The sequence below is a fragment of the Phaenicophaeus curvirostris genome, chromosome 2, assembly GCF_032191515.1.
Source record: "Phaenicophaeus curvirostris isolate KB17595 chromosome 2, BPBGC_Pcur_1.0, whole genome shotgun sequence".
Lineage (NCBI taxonomy): Eukaryota > Metazoa > Chordata > Aves > Cuculiformes > Cuculidae > Phaenicophaeus > Phaenicophaeus curvirostris.
Window position 1 is genome coordinate 93,014,581 of NC_091393.1, and position 19,102 is coordinate 93,033,682.

The 19,102-nt window shown below is 37.9% G+C and overlaps 1 protein-coding gene across 2 annotated transcripts in view; it reads right to left on the reverse strand.

Annotated features, from left to right (window-relative positions):
* The window catches only part of MRPS5 (mitochondrial ribosomal protein S5), a 160,842-nt gene that overhangs the window by 140,437 nt on the left and 1,303 nt on the right, over positions 1-19,102 (reverse strand). For both annotated transcript variants that reach the window (XR_011337064.1, XM_069852942.1), the window contains exons 2-5: positions 14,932-15,069; positions 6,843-6,968; positions 6,302-6,535; positions 2,250-2,284 (exon numbers count right to left, since the gene is read on the reverse strand). Coding sequence is in view for 1 of the 2 variants with exons in the window: in XM_069852942.1 (XP_069709043.1) it covers positions 2,250-2,284; positions 6,302-6,535; positions 6,843-6,968; positions 14,932-15,069 (533 nt within the window). In the remaining variant the exon portion in view is untranslated. The remainder of the gene's footprint in view (positions 1-2,249; positions 2,285-6,301; positions 6,536-6,842; positions 6,969-14,931; positions 15,070-19,102) is intronic.

Genomic DNA, 19,102 nt, shown 5'->3' on the forward strand with positions numbered 1-19,102 from the left:
TGGGAGGTGTCCCTGCCTATGGCAGGGGGATTGGAACTACATGATCTTTAAGGTCCCTTCCATCACTGCAGCCCAGGCTGCCTCCAGTCGTGACATCACCAATTAGATCACTTGCACTGGTGACCATCAAGTCCACTATTGCACCCCCTCTGTTTAATACCTGGCTTAAGAAAAAGCACGCCAGGAGTCTCTGGGATGGCCTACAGCTCACCATCTTATTACTATTTTTCCAGCAGATGTTGGGGGACTGAAGTCCCCCAGCAAAAAAAACTGTGAGCATGATACCTCCTGTAGCTTGACAAAGACAGCTTCATCAACAGGTTCTCCTTGATCGGGTGGTCTCTTGTAGACCACAACCCACACGGTTCCCTTTGTCATCTCAGTCTCTAATTCTTACCCATAGGCTTACAACCTGCCTGTGGCTATTCTTAAGAGACAGCTCTTCACACACCATCAATTTCTTGATTATACAGATAGAGGCAACGCCTCTGCTGGTCATTCCTTGTCCGTCCTTTCTGAACAACCTGTAGCCATCGACTGCCACACTCCAGTCATGGTATTTGTCCCACCAATTTTCAGTAAAACAACCAGGTCGTTGCTTTCTAAAAGCACAGTGGCTTCCAACTGCTCCTGTTTGTACCTATGGTGCATGCATCAGTGTAGAAGCACTTCAGCTGGGCTGTCAGCTGTGTCACCTACTTAGGGGAATGCCCCTTAATACCTTTGAGGTATTTCCTTGTTGGATCCTATTACATTAGGAACCCCTGGCTCATCTCCACAAGACTTCCAAGACTGCTGCAGTGTAACTACCACATCTCAGAGCAACAGGCTCAAGGCCCTCACTAGCACCCCAGCCCTCTATAACCTTGGCATGTCACCCCACAGCTTGTCATGGTCTAATCTGGTATTAACCCTCTCCCCCACCAAATCTAGTTTAAAGCTCTGACAAGGAGACCTGCAGGCTCCTGAGCAAAGACCCTCTGAGAAAGGGAAATCCAATCTGATATCAGCAAGCCAGCAAAACCACATAGGCCGTCTCAGTACTGAAAACCCCAAAACTGTGGCACTGACACAAGCCATGGACTATGCACATGACACAAATTTTAATAGACCGGGTAAGTCTGTGTCTTCCAGTGTCACTGCACGTAACTGGAAGTAGAAAGGAAAAAATAAGCTGTGCTCCAGATTCCCTCACCAACCATCCCAAGGCCCTGAAGTGTCTTTTGATTGCCCTTGGACTATGCACTGTGGCTTCATCACCACACACAAGAGCAGTAATGGGTAACAGTCCAAGGACTGGACCACGCTAGAAAGTTTCCTAGTGATGTCCTTAACCTGGGCCCCAGGGCAGGAGCAAACTTCCCTGAGAGAAGGTTCTGTCCAGCATTTTGGACCCTCTGTTCTCTTCAGAAGGGAGTTGCCTACAACTATAACCTAAAACTATAACTATAAGGCCTGGCAAGAAAATCAATGCTTGGCATTTACAGCTTGCTTAAAGAGATGTGATGTAGAAGAAAGTTGCAGGCTCAAAGAAACTAAAATTGGAATATGAGGTTTTACTATGACCATGATGAAAAATCCTGAGACAGAATAACAGTTTTCCAGTGCATCCTACTAATTAAGAGCATGTTATTCCTTGCCACTTTTGTCAGACAAATTACTTTAAAAGGTTCTGCATAAAGGAAACCCAGCAGTTCGAGCACTATTTGAGTGCATGGTAGTAGACAGAGAACATGATCCCTTCCAAAAAGGGCATTAGTAACGAACTTTGGTAGTATTTTATTACTTGACAGGCACACAAAATGGGATCCTCACTTAACCCACTGTCTGTCCTGTGCTGCCACTACTCCCCTTGAATTAATTCCTTATTTTACAAATGGAATTATATAACTTCCTACTTATACTTTTGTCTGAGAAATAATCCTATGGGTTCCCTACTATGGTAGTGTGTGAACTATTAAAGCTGTATCTGCAGAGTTACTCAAAATTACCTTTAAATTCAATATTATTTGCTCAATAGAGAAGATAAGACCTCAATGAAAAGAATGACAGATTATGTCATGCAGTAGAAACAGAATACCAGACTAATTCCTATTGCTGTAAGAGCGACTCAGCAAAGTCAAATCAAATTTAACCAAAGACTGGTTAAATAATTTCAAGGTTAATATAAAATTATAATTACAGCATTAATATTTCTAATATAACAATTATAATACTTTAAAGTCCTTGAAAATATTTGTAATGCTTACCTCAATGACTCTTGTCTCAAAATCTTCGTAAGTTTCTGTTGGGAGAAAAACAAGGCATTAGAATTCCTTGTATTACTTACTTATCAGCACAGCTCCCTGTGGGAGGTATAATTTTTAAAAAGACAATTCTTACTTGACTCCATTCATTCAATCTTCTTTAGAATAAGGTCAGTGAAAAAAGAGCATCTAGTTCTTTATAAAGCATAGTGGTTTTTTTTTTTTTCATTTATTCAGTAAAATCAACTTATGTGAAGGAAAGTAGCTTAAAAAAGTCAGTTCAAACAATAACTTTCCAGAAAGCATAATACTCTTGTTATAATTACAACTCAGCTCCAGTTATAATTAAGGGATGACAACTGTTAAATAGATCCTTTGTGCTCTATTAGGGACCCCAATTTCAAACTGCAAACATTATCTCATCTTTTTAAGTACCTTACATGCAGGCAAGTCAGGTAGAAACAGTCTCCAAAACTGTCCAACCTAAACAACCAGAGTAGCACACAGGAAGAACAATAATAATTTAGTTTTTTTTAAATGGCGAATCAAGACCTATAAATTCAACTGCTTTTGTTTGAACATCACAGAAAGCAAAGCAGACAGAAAAACTTGAGACATCATCAGAATCTGTTGAATATTTTGATCACAAGCTAAGCTACACATCCTCTCCAAATTAAACTTGAAGCTTTCCTTTGGAAATCACTGCAGCTCACCATTTACATTGAAGCATTTCTGTTAAATTATATCTGAGAGCAGAAATGCTTCAAAAAATAACTAACCACAGCGTATCATGAAACCAGAGCATTTTGGGTTTCCACTCACTTGTAGTGTAAACTGCCTTCTTCCCTAAATATTGCTCTAAAACTGTAAATGATATAAAAATTTCATACATCCTGAGAAAAAGGCTGCAAATTGTTAAATAAAAAAGTAAATCACCAAATGGGTCACTTCCATCATGATCAAACTATTATCCAATATTGTTCAGCATATTCTGAAACTTGTAATAATCAACAGGGATTCATAGAAATTGGAAGTGTTTCTTGATACATATTTCTGCAAAGTTCCAGAAAGGGGTGGGAGGGACAAAACAAAACAATATACTTCAAATAATCAAGAAATACATAGCCAGACTTTTTTTTTTCTTTTTCTATTTCAAATGCTGCCTGAAAAATTGTCTTTGCAATCAAAGACAGTTACAGCATCATTGAATTTGTATAGCAACAGTTAAGGTGTTCTGCATTGTAAAATAAAGATTGCTTCTATGCAACATCTGTGTTCAACTCTTTTCATCACAGCAGTAATGAAACATTGAATACACAGCTCTGTTCAAGTGAGCATCACATATTCAGTTCTAAGTGGTGAATATACTCTTTTCACTGCACAGAAAATTTGTTTCTGCTCTGTCATTACAAGAGACTTCAAAGAAGAAAGATGTTTTCCAAATGTCTTACAACTTTGTGGGGGAGGAAAGAGCAAGAATATTGGAGAACTCTGGGCATGACATAGTCACCCTACATGTACCGCCACCAAAGATAGGAAGTCAAATGAGAGAGCATGAAACCATGCAAATTACAGTCTAGTCAGACCTTATCCACATCTTCACCCTGACACATGCTATAAGAAAAGTCAGCCAGCAAAACCATAGGCTTGGCTTTCAGCAGTTCAGCATTTCTCAATATCGATTTTATAGAAGCAAGCAGAATCCTGGATACTGTCCCAAAAATCCCATTTTCTCTAAGTTTCTGTTTTAAAAACTGATGACCACACAAACACCTGAATATAAATTGCAAATATATTTCTTTCCTTTTAAGCAATTGAGAGCATATTTATAATTAATTTTAATATAGATACATTTTCAACAAGGAGTACCTATTATAATATTGACTGTAGAAAAAAAAAGATGACTTTGAAACAATAGATAATGGAGTAAAACGTAACATCTTAGTATAAGCGGAATAGTTAAGAGATCCTCCCAATCTCCTGCTTTCCCAATTTATCTCATGAACAAGAGCTTTTCAATGTAACACAGAACACCAGTGTTAATGAAGTCATAGTCATTTAATACTTATTTTATTGGTGCTGCCACAGTAAGATTCTGGAGAAAGGTTTAGGAGCTGAATAACAGTGAAGAACTGGGGATTCATTTCTTCAGCAAACACTGCTTTTTCATTTACACGTAACAGAACAGATGAACAGGATCATCTTAGCACAAGTTAGAGATCTGTTAGTCTACAAGAAGTAGACGTTTAGCTCACAGTAAAAAATACGAATGCCCGACATGCACTCTGTTCCCTCACTGAAGCCTCTTCAGTTGCAAAGAAACACTATAAACTTGGAAGAAAAATAATTTTATTTCCAACTGAAAAATACCGTTCTTTCTCTACTCATAGACAGCACAATAAACAAAGATGTAGTGGAAAAGATGCCCTGGAAAGAATGAAGCATATACAATCACAGTACTTCCTTAATTATTTTTTTTAACAGATTGGTCAATTTCAACTAAACTTGTCAGATGTTGAAGTCTAGCAACATCAGGATTTCTACATACTTCCTGTACCTGTTTTTACTAGAAAATATGAATTCTGCTGAAGGGAAGCTGCAGCATATGCTCAACTTCCACATGTTTAGACTAGAGCATCTAATAGTGGAATATGGGGAAGGGTGGAATTGCAGTAAAAAAATGAGAATTGATTCTTGCTTTGATACCAAGAATTCAGTCATGCCATAGATTCAGGATAAACGGATTTGTTGGGATTGGATGCTTCAGGTCTATTTCTTCTACCATCTTGAAAGTGCTTTGCACACAGCCAGTGTCCTACCTCCTGTGCAAAATTTGTTTCTGTGAACAAAAAAAACTATGGGGATCTGAAAATCCCCGCAATTTTTAACTGATTAAAATGAAACTAGTGTACAATAATCAGAAACCGCTTTTTCTCAAGCCCATTTATAATCCAAGCTGACAGTTTCATTTTCCTATTTTGACTGTAGCAACCTTTCCTCTTTTTGGCAGAACTTGATCTGACTACTACAGACTCCATACAGCCAACTTTAATGAAAGTAATCAATGTCATTAGTATCAGCCATAGGCAAAATCAAAGAAAACACCAGAAGTGAAAAATCACATATGTATAAAAGCTGTTTCCAACAGCTACCACTTCTTTTAGTGAAAAAAACTACTTGAAAATATATGTAAATTTAAAAACAAAATAGTCTTGTGTTCTAAGTATGGAACTAGGACCTGAAATTTCTTTGACTTTCTCTATATATCACCACTGACTTACGGGGCATTTGGAAAAATGCATTAATTTCTCAAATCTTCTATTTCTCAGTTGGAAGATTCAGTGAAGGGCTGCCAAGTCCATTGTCAGGTCACTGCTTTCCATGGAATAATTGCATTCAAGGTAATAAAATGAAATAAAAGGAAAGTCAGCATAAGAAAACTTCCATTAGGATACTGAAGTATTATGCTGATATTGAAATAGAATGACTTGCTTTTAAAATTGAAGCCAACCAAAAAAAAAACTCAGAGATTTGCAGGCAAGCTCTCTTTAAATTCACAAGGTAAATCTGGAGGAAACAAGATATCTCAGAAAGCAACAGAAGCCACAAAATCATCTCTACCAGCTACTGAGAAATAGTAGACAGAAACAAGAGCATGAATTTAGAAAGCTACAAAAATACCAGCATAACTTCAATCTACACAGATAAAGGCATTAAATCACACTGGAAAGACAATGCTCTCACTACCTTGTGCCTTGGTTCAAAGCGTGTCTGAATTTTTAAAGAACGCCCATCCAATAGAATTTAACTAGAAAATATTTACATACAGAAAGAAATTAATAAACAAAGCACCAGGCAGATTGGGGAGCAAAGGTGAGTGTAGGATCAACAACGATATGAGTGTCTTTGCTTTAGCTGCGTTTCTTCATGCATGAACACAGGTCAGAGAAGTATAAAATCAATTTTCAATTACAGGAAAAGTCTGAATCTCACTTCTTCCAAGCCCTTTTCCAGAAAGGCTAAGTAAGACTAAGACAGGTACTTAGTATTCTTACCTCCATTAGGACCTGGGTCAGGAGGATCCAGAATGACACCTCCCCAACACTTCCCACTCCATCCTCCTTCTCTCTTAACTTTTGTTTTTCTTTTCTTCTCCCATGTATCTCTCTGCTGAACAATTTCAGACTGGATTCTCTCTTGTTCTTCTCTTTTTCGTTGAGTAACTGTCTGGACCCTACCACTTTGTATCACAGGAGCATTAAGACCAGGCCAGAGGAAACCAGAACGTCCTTAAAGATAGCAGATTAAAATTATGGTTTATACCAAATTAGGACCGTAACTATGCACACTGGAAAAATGCAATAAAATTGAAGGTTCTCAAATATTTCAAGTATGGTTTATGACACAGAATTTATATTTTAGAAAACAAGAATAACATTAAAAAAATGTACCAGGATTTTTTTTTTAAAAGACAAAAAAAATCTTAAGCAGTTGTAACACCACAGAAATTAACAGCTTTTTGTCAATTATAAAATCAAGAAACACTATACACAATACACTATACACATGCCTTCGGTCCCTTATTTGCGAATCTACCTTCACCGATCTCCTGGCCTTTATTGAGATTCTTCCTCAGCTTTTTCTTCCTTCTCTTTCCTCTTCCTTTCTTTACTCCCACACCAGTCTCTGCCAAAGCTCCTTTCCATAGCTCATCAGCTGTCACTGAAATAAAAAAAACATTCGTAAGTAATGCATAAGTAGACCTTACATTGGAAAGTGAAGCTGAACCCTTGAAATGTTAACCCTTGCTTCATCTTTGCTGGGGTTTATATGGTACGATTACAGCCCTGTTAAGGCAGTGATCTCCTAGTACGTGTATTACGTACGTGGTGCAGAGATGTGCCTCTATATCTGATGACTGGAATCTGATAGGCAAACATCCAGGTACGCTGCTTTTGAAAGAATTTTCAAAATCGATTTAAAGACAAATGTTCCTCGCCAGTAACCACTAAGGTATTAATTCCCAGGCCATTAGAAGAAAATAACTGATTAGTAACTCAGAGCAGCAATATCTGTAAAGCACAGGTATTAAGATGCTCCATTCAACATACAAGATCATGACTCCAGAAGCACGTATTTGGTGGTAAACTTCAAACTACCATTTGCTCAACTAATGGAAATATAGGATACCTTCATAAGGGCAAAGTTGTGCCCATTTTTAAAAAAGGTAGAAAAGATGACCCTGAGAACTACTGACCTGTCAGCCTCACCTCTGTGCCTAGGAAGATCATCCAGTTGTAGAACATGACATCATTGTGTAAGATGTTAAGATCACATCCATACACACTCCTCTGTTTTCCAACATCATTATACTTTCAGAAGTCTACTGTGAGGCTATCATTTTAAGGTACATGTCTCTGATAAGAACTGTATAACTAGTATATCAGACAGCAAAAAGTCTGTTCCCATCCCAGACACCTTATAAACAAGTTCTTTACTACTGAGAATTGCATTCCAGTACATATTCTCATCAGGAAAAGTCAAGAGAGAGATATCATTCTGTCAGTGGCCATGAACAATTAGTATTAAACCATACTTCTAAAGCAGGCTGAGCTGTGAGTCTAGAAAGGTAATCGAGTCAATCTTTCTGCTACTTTGATTACATATCTAGTGTCCAACACAAGTATTAAGGTGGACACAGTAATCCACTCACTTTTAAACGACACAAGTTCTCAGTGACAACTCTACTGCCCATAAATTGGTAAGTTGACAAATAAGAATTTTTAACACGGCACTATGATGAAACTAAAATATTAAGCAGTATCATCACTGGGGTGGAGGTAAAGCTGGGTTATTTCAATTAGACTGGGTTTTATGATCTATCCAAAAAAGACAACTGCAACCCTGTCCCATCAGAACTACTTGAAATGGTCTATAGGAGTTCTCGATATTAGGCTTTCCTTGTAAAATGACAGCTTTCTTCAGAAGCTTGGAGAGCCTAATAGCAGTTAATTTTTTTAAAAACCTTCGATGGGTTTTAAAAAGCGTTGGCTTTTAAGCTTTTTTTTAACATCTGTTATTTTTCATAACGGATCACAACATTTATTAAGGCTCAAAACCAAAAAGAGCTATGGTCAGGTGCCTCTTCTATTTGTAAAATGGAGACAGCAATGACTAAAATGCCATTCAGAAACCTTATCAAAACTCTCAAACTTCTGGTAATGGAGAGGCTTATAAGAAAGATGGGGTCAAACATTTTAGCAGGGCCTGTCATGATAGGACATGTGGATTTAAACTAAAAGAGGGTAGGTTCAGACTAAATATATGGAATTGCTTATGCTAAGGGTGGTAAACACTGGCCCAGAGAGGTGCTAGATGCCCCATCCCTGGAACCATTCAAGGTCAGACTGGATGGGGCTCTGAGCGACCCTGCCGAGGCAGGGACATCCAATCCAATCCAAACCATTCTATGATTGAATAACTTCAACTTTGGTCTCCCATTTTCTTCAAAAATATGTGTATGTCTCTTTTTTCAAATTACATTCCAAAAAACATGCCCTAAAACTATGTTTCTGTTTCCAGGCCCATCCCTATCAGTATTTAAAAGATTTCTAAGCCAGAGGCTGGCACAGAGCCGGCTACATGCACTATATGAACAACTAGGATGTGGCAGTTTGCTATAATTTAAATGACTTAGATCGGGAAAAAGAAAACTCAATTGAATTTTTAAATGTAAATGTTTCACCTTCTCTCTCCAGAGCCTTATAAAATGTGCTGAATTAACAACATCCTTGACCACAAACCACTTAAGATAAAGGTGCTAGGAAAAAATGGAACAGAGTAGCTGCCTAGCAGCAAAACCTATAATTCCTTTCAGTGGTTGAACATGAATCAGACGTGAAACAAATGGTTTAGATGTCAATTTCAATTGCACAAATTAACACTTAATTTCAAGCCAAATATTTATTAGTGGCTGGAGGCATGCTCACGATTACATGAAATGTCTAATTCCAAAACAAAAGAAGTGAAACATACAAAATAAAAAATGATGTCTGATTTAATAACCCTTCAGAATCTTCAATTGAACTCGTATACTGACAACTCAGTCCATACCACTGGTTATTTCTGACAAGCTGTATTTGCAATATAGCATTTTCCTGTTAGATTTATAAGAAGAATCTCATTTTTAAGACTTACTCAGCCTGTTTAAAGATACTTATGGAAACTACTTAACTCCTCTACTAGTATGAATCATTTCTTCAACAATTCAAAAGGGAATACTGTGCAGATAATAATACAAATAAATTCATTTATGAGAGGAAAATGGAACAATGGTATATTATTGTTGGATGGTTTACCTACAATATGCAAGATTCTAATGCAGTTTCATCAAAATCAGCACGTTCACTCCAAACAAGAACTGTCCTTGCTACTTCCTTTATCTCCAAACTGCAATTGCCTGCCATCATAGAACATCACAGTTTCTTGACTCCACGTCAAAACTGTTTTAAACTAAAAGAGGCTAGATTTAGACTACATTTAAGGAAGAAAACTGCTTACATTGATGGTGGTGAAACACTGGCACAGGTTGTCCAGAGAAGTTGTAGATGCCTCATTCCTAGAAACATTCAAGGTCAGGTTGGATAAGAGTTTGAGCAACCTGATGTAGTGTAAAGTGTCCTCATTGAAGGACTAGATGATCTTTAAAGGTCCTTTCCAACCTGAACTATTCTATGATTCTTTGAATCCTAGGAAGAAGTGAAGAATATAAAGCATTCAGTCTAGACAGCCTAGTATTGTGGTTACACTTATTTGGATTGCAGGCAGTACCAAACTGTGGAACTGCAAGGGTCTGGACATGGAAGATGTCTGAGAAAGGTAATGACTATTGCAAGATCATAGAGATGAACCTGAGGCCATGTAAGATATTACCACAGGAGACATTTAAGATGGTTTTAGTTTAACTTCACAGACTAAAAATTAGAACCACTTATTCACAGAGGTTTAATAACATCATTTTAAAAGTGCAAAAAATCTCATTATGTGGATTACAGAAAAAAATACATTAAGTGTGTCTGCAAATTTGCTGACAGCAAAAGATGTCTCTGTAATCTGTTACTCCCATAGGAGAGCATGGAAAGGTTTTGGGCAACTTCCCCCAAACCAAAACCAAATCTACTGCATCATGATAGCACGACAAAACCTCTCGAGCTGGAAAATATTGTTCTGAAAGATGCATTCATAATGCTACACATACACAGTGAATAACTCAACTACACACCCCGAGCACAGTTTCACTGTGCACTTGGCATTAGAATTCCACATTTTTAAAAAAATGGCAATGTCAGCAGGAAGTCGCAGACACAGGATTTTCAGCATAGTAACAATTCAAATCTTGAAGAAATCCAGCTACAAACCCAGTCATTAACAGACTAAAAACTCATTAGCGTGAAGAAAGAACCAAAATTGCTGTAAATTATCCTCACAAACAGGATAAAAAGCGGAGAAATTGTATTTTATTTTCATAATATCTTATTAAAAATAAACAGGACCTTAAGATTGCTTTGATTATTAAAGTTCTAATTTGCTGTTTGTAAGTATTACAAAGCTGATCTCAGCATCATCAGATGGATATAGAGAACAGATTTCATTGATGTTTGCAAGTTGGCCTGGTACATTTCGTCAACACAAGATAAAAATCCAGAGGGCAAGAACCTTCACATAAGTTTCACTGCACAGCAACAAATCTAAACCAAATAAAATAGCGCTCATCATTAAGTAAAATAAACTGTAAGGCAATTTATATTGACCTCACTTTTTATGACTAGAGCCTATTAACCAGCTGCTCTTCAATACACATGGACACAAAGGCATCCTCCTTGTAAAAGAAAAAAACTAGCTTTATGTTTAGAGCAGTTTACATCCTTAATGCTGAAACACCAAAGTGCTGTTCCCCAGGGCTCAGTGCTGGGTCCAGCCCTGTTCAATGTCTTTATCAATGACCTGGATGAAGGCATTGAGTGCACCCTTAGCAAGTTTGTGGATGACACTAAGCTGGGTGGAAGTGTTGATCTGCTGGAGGGTAGGGAGGCTCTGCAAAGGGATCTGAACAGGCTGGACTGCTGGGCTGAGACCAATGGCATGAGGTTTAACAAGGCCAAATGCCGGGTCCTGTACTTGGGGCACAACAACATTATGCAGTGCTACAGACTGAGAGAAGTCTGGCTAGAAAGCTGCCTGGAGGCAGACCTGGGGGTGTTGGTTGACAGCGACTGAACATGAGCCAGCAGTGTGCCCAGGTGGCCAAGAAGGCCAATGGCATCTTGGCTTGGATCAGAAACGGCGTGACCAGCAGGTCCAGGGAGGTTATTCTCCCTCTGTACTCAGCACTGGTGAGACCGCACCTTGAATCCTGTGTTCAGTTCTGGGCCCCTCACCACAAGAAGGATGTTGAGGCTCTGGAGCGAGTCCAGAGAAGGTCAACAAAGCTGGTGAAGGGGCTGGAGAACAAGTCTTTTAAGGAGCGGCTGAGAGAGCTGGGGTTGTTTAGCCTGGAGAAGAGGAGGCTGAGGGGAGACCTTATTGCTCTCTACAACTACTTCTCCCAAGTGTCAGAGGACAGGACAAGAGGGAATGGCCTCAAGCTCTGCCACGGGAGGTTCCGGCTTGACATCAGGAAAAAATTTTTAACAGAAAGTGCCATTGGGCACTGAAACAGGCTGCCCAGGGAGGTGGTTGAGTCACCATCCCTGGAGGTATTTAAAAGATGGGTGGATGAGGTGCGCAGGAGCATGGTTTAGTGTTTGATAGGAATGGTTGGACTCGATGATCCTGTGGGTCTTTTCCAATCTAGTGATTCTGTGAACATCAAAACTCTTCATATGCTATTACTGGCAATGACAAGTGGTAAGCCAGTAATGATTTACGTGAAGTGTGCACTCCTAAAGAAAAAAGTTTTTAAAAATGAAAAATACATAGTAAAATATTTTTTCTCTCTGATCCTCAAATTGAGCATGGCAGAAAAAAAAGAATAATTTAATCCAAAGAAAACAGTTCAACAAGAATTTAATATAAAATGTAACTAGGAACAGGCTTTCAGGAACCAATGCTTTCAATAAAGAACACAAACAGATAAAATGTGTTACTCCAAGTATGACTTAATCATTGATTTAAATTATTGACCCCTGATTGTTACAACCCAGTTCTTTAGCCTCTGAAAAATCATCATATTCCTTATTCTGTATCCTAGCCTAAAAGGAAGCATCACCTAGCAACAGGGAAATTAAGCTCTTCTTTTCCTTTGCTCCCAAGTATAACTAATGGAATTAACACTGTGCCTAGGAATGCATATGTTTTATATAGTCCCAGTATCAAACAAAAGCTCTTTATTTTCACATACACCTGGCTATTCAACAGATACTGAGAAAATGGTGCTTGCTGGTTTGGATGTCTGGGGTCAAAGATAAATTTGTCTGGGAGACAGTCGAACTGTTTCAGTATTCAGAATACATTCATGTGCCTCTGCTGCCTTCAGGAATGACAGTCCAGATATTTCAATGCATTTATGTTGCTATCAAATTTAAACAGTATATATCTCACATTCTTCACAACTACAGGGCAGGCAGATATATACTTCTTCCATACAGCACTTTTTACAAGTGTTTTACAAATGTTAAACAACCAAAGCTTAAGCATCTATTCAGAAGGTCTGGACTGCTGAGAATTCAGTCTTTATGCCTAGGAGCACATAGATGTACTGAAAGGTAGGGAAAAACAGATCAGCCCCATCCTCTCAGACAAAAGCTGGACTGAAACAGAACAAGCAAGACATTATCTGCAAATGCAGGTCTACTGAGACACACTGGGAAAGGAGATAAGACTTTTCAGAGGAAGCTATTTATTTTGTAAACGTGACCTGAAAACCTCAGGCCCTTCCACATCTGTTAAGTAAATGGAAACTGAACTGCTTCCCGTATTTTGGGAGGGGGAAGAGGAGGGATGGAAAGGGGAAGGGAGGAAGGGACAGAAACTAACACTGCAATAACAAGATCATTTTAAATTACTTCATTACAAATTCATGAAATATGTCATTGGATAAGAATAAACCTCTGTTTCTGTTAGAGTTGCAGGAAACAGCCATCTGGGTAAGAATCACAGACTGCCGAGGATAATTGCAATTCCCCCTACTTAAATAAATACCTTCTATTTAAATGAGTTAAACTGTTTTTTATAGTTAAGTTGAAGGTACAGATGACCCTACTAACAAGAGCATGATAATATTTTTAGAAGTATGATGGAAGAGAAGTAAATCTTCACTAATGAGACAGAAAACTAAAGTAACCTTTCTGCATTTTTATTGTTAGTACTTCAGAGGCAATGGCACAGGTAGAGGATGTAAGTGATTAATACTGCTAATATCTACTTCATTTGAATTTTGAAGATTCTGTGTCAGAATTCTGTAAGAAAAACAGTTCTAAGAACAACTGTACTTAGCACTATAAATCTTCCAGTCTTCTAATTCTAATGGGTACTCTCTCCACTGAATACATAAAAGAGGTACACTTAAATTCTTCCAAGTTGTTATGCCTTATTAATTAAGGTAATAATTTTATTTTGTCTAAACATAACTTAATTAAATTTTTTTTAAGTCAAACAATGGGGATGTCACAACAAGTACTTGATTCAGTCATCTTACAAACATTTTTAATTAAGTCACCTAACAAGACAGATGGCAAAATTCCCAGTAAAATACACCGCATCCAGACTTTGTGAATATGAACAGAACCACAATTAAGGAAACATCTAACCTACCTAATGTAATCACACTGCAATCACTTGGTGGCATTACATTTTAAACTTAAGATAAACAAAATAACAACAGTGCTTAGCTTTTTACATATTCTTATCTTGTCACTGCTTCACTGCCTAAGAAAAACTTCTAAACTAATTTTTCCTACAGCTGTCATCCTTAGAAAACCTTTACCATGCAAAGCCTGTGGTTCACACCTTTTGCAAGACTTTCGAGACCTCTCAACCCTCAGTTGTTTGAAATGATACAACAGTCAAAATTTTAAACCAAATTTCTGTAGCAAACGTAAAGAAGACCACTGAGACGTTGAGAAGAATAGGAAGAGGAAGAGACCACCTAAAAAAGTTCTGAAAGTCTAATTTTGCTGAGCTCTTATATTCTATGGATTATAAATAATGAACTTCGACTCTCAAATGCCGCAGTTATCTCCTCCAGAGATTCTGGTTTTACTATTCCTCCTCTTCCCCTGTGGGATAGGATAAGGAACCACAGAATAGATGTAAGGGCTACTTCAGATATGTCAGTTCACAGTCCTAAGCACGAATTTAAACACCTGTCATTTCTCAATTATGTTAAGCATGCATGTAATTCGTCTCATGACTGGAGGAAAGCATTGCAGCTGGCCAGACAATTAGCAGGCCATTATCAACAACTTTTGTTTAATATGTTGTTGCATTTTAGTTATTTTTTTTTTGAGACAGCACAGCTGGAACAGTATGCCTTGTCTGTGGCTCAAAAATAATTTGAAAAATAAACACACAATTTATATTCTCAATAAAGAACTTGGAAGGAGAGACGAAAGTGTTTCTCCCATCCATCCAGTGATTTATTTTAGATGTATTAATTTAAATAATTTTAATCTAACTTGAGACTTACGTGTATTGAAGAAACTGCTATGTCTGCATTGCTTGACTGTCACATTCCAGGGGGCAGAGATGGAACATCGTGTCTGGAAATTCCACGTAAGGCCAGAATATGAACAGAAACTCCCTTTTACTGGGACAGAAGCAAACCCTGAGGAAGAAGACAGAAAGGTGTTTATATATAGGATATTTTCTTCTTTAAAACAGCATTTCCTGCAAATACATACCAGAAATAAAAACACTAATCATAGAGTTTGGTTTCCAAAGTGAATCAGACTTGAATGTTCTGTCTTAGAAGTACAAAGCAAGTTCCAGAAGAGGGAGAGATATTGCAAAAGAAAATGTCACAAAAAGAAGAAGGCTAGAAGGCTTCTATCATACTGCTGACAGTCTGAGAATGCATCCTCAAAAAACAGAAACATTGTCATGGTGACAAAACATGTAATAATATTCCTGGACACAATCAAAAGTGATATATGAATACACCATAAAATACTATACGTGGTATGAAAACCAAATCTGAATTTAGCTCAATAATACTGTTCAGCATCCGCATTAATGATCTGGATGGTGGGGTACAGCATACCCACAGCAAGTTTGTTGATGATACAAAACTGGAGGGAGTGGCTATGCACCAGAGGGTTGTGCTGCCAACCAGAAGCACCTTGACAGGATGGAGAAATGGGCAGACAGGAACCTCAGGAAGTTGAACAAGTGCAAGTGCAAAGTCCTGCACCCAGGGAGGAACCACGTGCACCCACACATCCTGGGGACCATATAGCTGGAAAGCAGCTTGGCAGAAAAAGGCCTAGAGGGTCCTGGTGGCCACCAACTGGAACATGATTTAAAACACAAAATCCCACCTGAACATAAGAAAACGTTTTTTTTCATCCTCAACTGAATATGATTCTAGGTAAACTACTCCAGTTGACCCTGCTTGAGCACAGAAGATAAACTAGATGACCTCCAGAGGCTTTCAACCTCAACTATTCCATGATTCTGCAAATCCATGAAACTGACTTACACCGGCATCCTAAAAGGAGAACATACCTCCAGAAGTACCTTCCCCATGGCACTCTTGATTTGATTACTAGAAAGGTAGCCAACTACACATGCTCTTATCATCTCCAGAACAGATTTCTTCCACACAGCATATACAATGGTGCTTTTTCTGCCAAGTGGCTCAGCTAATACAGAAAGGTTGCTATTCCATTATCCAAAGGGAACACGATGTAACTGCTAAGGCTCAGGTGCTTACCTCCAACAATGAAAGCAAGATACGCTTTTATTTATTGCCCAGCACAGAGACATGGTTCTTGAGAAGGAAGGAATTCATATTCTTCCTACTTACATAATCAAATCAACCCAAGCAATCTGCATATTCAACAAATTCAAAAGGGTTATACAAAGTCTGACACAAAAAAAACCCCAAGACTTATCCGATAGCTTAGGAATGAAGCTGAGAGAGAAATGTTTCTAAACTGTCACAGTGAGACAAGACTCAACTCAATTGCTTCACTCAGTATGAGTGGACATGTGTTCAAAAACAGTTGTTTTCCTACCCTGGGCCAGAAAATGTCAGTGTGCAAGCGTGAACAGCAAATTAACATCAAGGTTCTTGTGAAACTGAAGAAATTTGTAATGCAAATTTTTCAATTATTGACTGTGGGTTAAAGTGAAGAGATCCCAAAGATCAAGTCAGTGCTCAAAGGAACTCATTTCCTGTCAGCAGATGTAAAAGCAAAAAATGATGCAGATCCTCAACAGCCTTTCCGAGAATGACGTGTAGAATTGCTTGGAACGTTGGCAGCATTGTATACAGCTATGAGTCAACTCAGAAGGCAGCTACACTTAAATTCAATCTTTTCAGTTACATTTTAAAAGCAGACCATAAGCATGACTTTTGTCATGTTCTGTTAGCAGCTGGTATCAATAAAACAATCCATTTTTTGCAGTCAGGACAATAGCTCCTTCTAGGTAAACAACAATCAGTTCGGTTAACTGAAGTAATGTAGCAGGAAGCTCTAAAGAATTCCTCTCAAAAGAGTCTTAAAATGTAAATTTATCATGATTTCTTCCTATGAGAAGTTAAAGTTGAAAATAAAATGCCACTATTAAAGTTTTGTGAAAGACTTAATTTTTACAAAATCAAGGCAGCCTAGAAACAAAAAAGGAAAAAACAGGACTAGAAGATTCTTAACTACCTTGTTAAAATTCATAGAGAATGCAGAACATATCAGTGTCATAGTATTAGACACATACAAACAGTATGCTAGTCACTACACAAACATTCCCTTTCAATTCAAACCTTTACTGGAGCAGCAGTCAATCCTACTACAAACTACATCGACAATGTTAATGATAACTCTATAAGCACACACAATTTTTGAGGTTTTGTGTTTTTAATAATGCACTTAATGACAAGCTGTTAATCTACAAGATTAAGTTAACAGTTCATCTGAGAGTAATGTTCACAGAAATTATGTTAAGTATTAATCTAAGTTTTAGACTGGCAAAAAAGAAGTTATTTTTTAAAAAATGACACCATGTAATTACGATTATTTAAAATCACAGTGTGTCAGTATTTATAATTTCCCTTGTTGTACCCTTTAATTGCCTACAGCTGGAAATTGCTTCAAAATAACTTGCAAAATCTAATCATGCACTTACAAATTTTTCATAACTCAAACATGACTTCAAGTGGCACAGCTTTCCTCATTTCGTGTACTTCTTGTCGGCCTATGAATCATCTTTTCACATACATAAGCACCTCTACAGATTATTTCTATGAACAAACTTCTTTTAATACAAAGACTTAATAACTTAGAGTTCTTAACATCTTTGAAAAAAATGAGAAAACCAAGATCTGAACATTTACGAACAGATGCATTGGTTCAAGATAGTAGTGGCCTAGGCAGGCCAGCATTTTATCATCAGTCAATACTATAAATAGCTGCTGGGGATAGTAAAAAGTGAGGAAATGCATACAATACCGGACGTATTAATAAGATTTATGACTAGAAACCAATATATGTTGTACTTGGATGACTTATGGATGTGGAAACGATGAGTTTTGTGTGTTGAAAATGGCTTGACGTATGACCCTGGGGTTTTTTGGATCCCTACACATTGGTGGAGGTTACACTTTAGGGGCCAAAGCAACCCACCGTTACCAGTGGTGCCACTGGCCAAAGGTAAAGAAGATAAGGAGCTGGGCCGACTAATACCCCAGATGTTATCACTCCAGAAGCGACTATAAGAGAATGAGAGGACTAGGCCATAATCGGAGCTCCCTCTCAGGTTGGTCTGAGACCCCCACCGACATCAACATAACATCATGGATCCAATCTCTCCAAGCACCGGAGCGTCTGCAAAAACTTTACCTGCAGCTACCTGGCAGAAACACGTAAAAAGACTTTATAACTGAACTCCAGACAGGTCGTATAGTCCCTCACAAGCACTTACAGGATGCTAATATTGGTCTAGACTTAAACTTATATTCTTGACTTAGAATTGTAACATTATAGGCAATAAACCAAATGTTTGAGTGCAGTTCTGGGTACTACTCTGTCTCCCTCGGTGTATGACAACTAGGAAAAATAATACATTTGAGTTTTGAAAACCAACTGCAGAGGATTCAAAACCAGGAACAAATTACTACTGAAGAACAAGAGAAATCTCAAAACCAAACTTATATTCCTATCAATTAAAAATGTCCAGGAAGACAGAAGAGGAGAAAGGTAGAAAGAATGAAAAGAAAACAACAGTTGAATTAAAAAGCAAACAACCTCACTCCAGTATCTTAAGGCATATATTACTGCCCAAGTTACTCTGATGGGATAACAGGTTTCCAAAGACACAGCTGGCCTGCTCCAAACACTGTAACAACGTACGAGTTCTACCTGAACACCATTTATGATCTGAAGTACAGGTTTACTGAATGTGAAAAACAGAAATATGGAAATAACTACATAATGACAACAGCAACCTTGTCCACTAATGACAGTGCAAATGTAAAGTTAGTTATTTCACTAGGTATTCATCACACTTCCTGTCCTGGAATTACACATACAAGAGCAACTAGGTTCACACTACTTAGAAAATTAGAGGCTTTAAAAAACCATAACGCTAGTTTTAAAACTCCCCTTAGTATTCTTTATATATAAAGAATTCCTATGTAGCTC